Raw genomic sequence first — 3730 nt, 5'->3', positions numbered from 1 at the left:
ATCTGCCTAAATAAAGAATCTTAAAAGGTGAAACCTAGCTTGGGGTCTGTTAAGATCTAGTCAAGATGGTACGACCTAACTGAAAAGATTCTGATTCCCAGTTAACCTCTGTACGCATGTTAACATTCATGGCAGATGTGATTCGTTAAAATCACGCACGTCATTCTTATACAATAATCCTTTAAGGATTTCAAAACCCAACTAAATGATATATAAATCGTGGGTTAAATCACCAATGAAGGTGATCAATATTATAAAGACATCCATTAGTGATGCAATGCCTACGGGCCAGTATTATAAAGACATCCATTAGTGATGCAATGCCTACGGGCCAGTATTATAAAGACATCCATTAGTGATGCAATGCCTACGGGCCAGTATTATTAAAACATCCATTAGTGATGCAGTGCCTACGGGCCAGAATTATTAAAACATCCATTAGTGATGTAGTGCCTACGGGTCAATATTATTAAAACATCCATTAGTGATGCAGTGCCTACGGGCCAGAATTATTAAAACATCCCTTAGAGATGTAGTGCCTACGGGCCAACCATATTAACACATCCATTAGAGGTGTAGTGCCTATGGGCCATAATAATTGTCTTATAAAGACAAAAGGCAGTGGTAGTCTATGACTCTCTGTCAGAAAGAGATAAAAGAACTACGGTTCAACTCTCTAGGCCTTTGATTCTCTGAAATCTCGGCTAACATTATAAAACATCATCATGATTAGGCTTTATGCCGCCAATACTATTTATATAGTTAAAATAGGATATATTCAAATCCTAATATTTAATGAAATAAAAAGTTAACCAAATATGGTCTCTGTACCATGGTTGACAAATTGTCATAAAAGACAATCATATAATAATCTCCTAAATTAAAATTTTGTTATCTTCTGTAACAGATTCAAGTTACAATGGCGGATCCTAATGGAGAGAACAGCCACACAAACGAAGATGACTATGACAATGCGTCAGTGCATTTGACAGGCGCACAACAAAAAAAAAAAAACCTTGCTCGCCATTGACTTGCTTAATCAATAACTGAGTCTGAAACCAATAAATCGGGTCAACCAAAAAAACCCATCCATGCTTCCGAATCGGATACCATATTTTATTTGGACCCAAACAAGGCTAGCCCATTTATTTTCTTTTTCTTTTTTTATTCTCACTATTTAAATAATAAAATCTGTTCATTCAAAATGCAAATTAGGGTTCCAGCGCCTACCCTCCGTTCCACCCCCTCCTCCTCTACACAATCTCAATTCAACCATGAGGCCACTAGACGAGTCAGAAACAACACAAGTCTTCGAAAAGCTCTTCAAATTCACGGGCAACAACCTCAAAAACATCGTCGAATCACCCTCCCACGAAGGCCCAGACCAAACCCCAGGCCGCTACTGCTTCCGCCTCCACAAAAACAGAGTCTACTACGTCTCCGAATCACTAGTCAAACGAGCCACAAACATCAAGCGAGACAACCTCGTAGCCCTCGGCACCAACATCGGCAAGTTCACTAAATCCGGCAAGTTTCATCTGACCATTCAGGCCTTGAATTTATTGGCTGCTAATGCGAAACATAAAGTGTGGCTTAAGCCCACGTCAGAGATGTCGTTTTTGTATGGGAATGATGTGATTAAAGGTGGGTTAGGGAGGATTACGGATAATATTAATGCGTATGATGGGGTTGTGGTGTTTTCGATGTCGGATGTGCCGCTTGGGTTTGGGATTGCGGCGAAGTCGACGCAGGATTGTCGGAAGATGGACCCGAATGGGCTTGTGGTTATTCGGCAGGCGGATACTGGCGAGTATTTGAGGAGCCAGGAGGATATTTGAAGAGATGTGTTGGGTAAGTGCAACTGATGTTTTGAAGTTTTGTTAGTTGTGGTTTTGGTATTGTATGAGTTTTGGTTTAGCTAATGTTTTGTTAAGTGTTATGGATTATGAATTTATGATATGATATGCAAAGGAAATTGATGAAGTGTATTATGAATTTAACACTAGCTACATTGCTACAACATCAAATGTGTTATATTTGTTATCTTGGTTTACAAATGCATGAGGCGTTTCTAGACATTTAGGTCTCCAAAGGCGAGGCGAGGCGAGGCAAGTGTATCACTTACGCAAGGCGTTGTATCGTGTAAAACTGAATAAGATTTATTTACAATCGGAAGTTGCATCTCTCACATTTGTTTTACATATTATGTTTTTATTAAGCAAACCTTTCAATCCCTTACGGGTGTTAATACTTAATATTCACACACCCCTCCTCTCTGTCTCTTTATATATACTATCTACATACCCTATAAACACTAATCTTGACCAACTTTGACTCAGATGTGCGTGAGGTGTTTTTGATTACCTAGTGCATACCGAAGTCAGGCATGCCTTTTTAAACCAATCTTGTATTGGGTGGTTGGGTGGTGTTTCTAATCGTCTTGCCCGTGAGGCATGCCTTTTTAAACCAATCCTGTATCGCATGCCTTTTTAAACCAATCCTGTATCGGGTTCCATTTTTTTACAATTTCTAAACCATAATTTCTAATATATATTATCGAGTCATTAAAATACCAAAACGACCAATTACAAACAAACGGCAGGTAAACGGGCAAGCCCCTTTTTGAATTGCAGGTAAACAGCAGGTTATGTTTTTATAGGAAAGTTTGGTTTTGATTATAAAGACTGTTGCAAAATACTTTAAGATTTAGAATGATGTGTATATTTTTGGTTTTTCAGTCACTGATTTGTTCAATTTAATCCATTTAATTTACCAAATAAGAAAAAAAAAACTAATTAATCCACTTGAACAATTGAACTAACTCGTATGCAGAAAAGATCTGTAGAAAACCTCAATTGTGTTAGGCTATGCGGTATGGTGATGGGAGGATGATCCGCCACGTAGGCGCCACGTCATAGTCCTCCCAAGGATGGTCACTAGAGGGTATGGGAGGATGATCCTACCCCACCACTTTTTTTATTTTTTTTTAATTTTTATGCCCTATGTACAAGTATTGAAGCCTAATGTAAAAGTCCCTAACACAAACAAACAAACAAAGAACAAAGGGGGCCCACCATTGGAGGACCGTCGCCACCGTCTGAAATTGGACGTTGAAGACGGGACGGAGGACCGGGGGGGGGGGGGGGATGGGACCGACGCCGGCGCCGGTGGAGGACGGGATGCCTTACCGTGCAGCCTTATAGACTGTGATCATTGATCATAATATTATCATATGTACTGTAACAAAACAGTTGACTTGTAAGTTTTTGTTAACAAGACGGGTTAGATCTGCATCAATATATGCTTTGTTTATCCAACTTTTATTGGTTAGGTTGGAGGGTATGGTATAAAGCTCCTAGGGGCTTTATCACGCCACCTCAGCGACACCTTACACATGGGGCTTTATAGCGCCCCCTTTAAAGGCCATCAACTTCGAAAATCTCAAAGTTTGCTTGTTAACGTGTTGGCGGAAGGACGATGGCGCCCCCCCTTAATTGCGGCGGTGTGGACGATGGCGCACGGAGCGCTATGGTGGCTGAGGTGGCGGGGTGGCGTTAAGCCATACCCACTGGCCTTAAAGAGCCCAAATTACATCACAAAGGACACTGATAATCACCACACGCCGTAATGGTGCATAGTGTTTTGCTCTTCTTTGACTGTGCGGACTCGAGTGGCGCAGAAGGGCGTGGGGCACCGACGTCCAGATCACATGGCGTGGGGTGATGGTTTG

At 41.0% G+C, this 3730-nt stretch overlaps 1 protein-coding gene across 1 annotated transcript; it reads left to right on the top strand.

The window, feature by feature from the left end:
- Nucleotides 1-1197: 1197 nt before the first annotated feature.
- Nucleotides 1198-2036, top strand: LOC110941413 (60S ribosome subunit biogenesis protein NIP7 homolog). The gene has a single exon (XM_022183048.2). The coding sequence runs from the start codon at nt 1275-1277 to the stop codon at nt 1836-1838; it is 564 nt and encodes a 187-aa protein (XP_022038740.1). The 5' UTR covers nt 1198-1274; the 3' UTR covers nt 1839-2036.
- The last annotated feature ends 1694 nt before the right edge of the window (nt 2037-3730 follow it).

Source organism: Helianthus annuus, chromosome 5 (genome assembly GCF_002127325.2).
Source record: "Helianthus annuus cultivar XRQ/B chromosome 5, HanXRQr2.0-SUNRISE, whole genome shotgun sequence".
NCBI classification, from domain to species: Eukaryota; Viridiplantae; Streptophyta; class Magnoliopsida; order Asterales; family Asteraceae; genus Helianthus; species Helianthus annuus.
This window is presented reverse-complemented; position numbering and strand designations above follow the sequence as displayed.

Excerpts from the sequence above, each read along its gene's own strand:
- LOC110941413 (XM_022183048.2), top strand. The coding sequence starts at position 1,275 with ATGAGGCCACTAGACGAGTCAGAAACAACACAAGTCTTCGAAAAGCTC.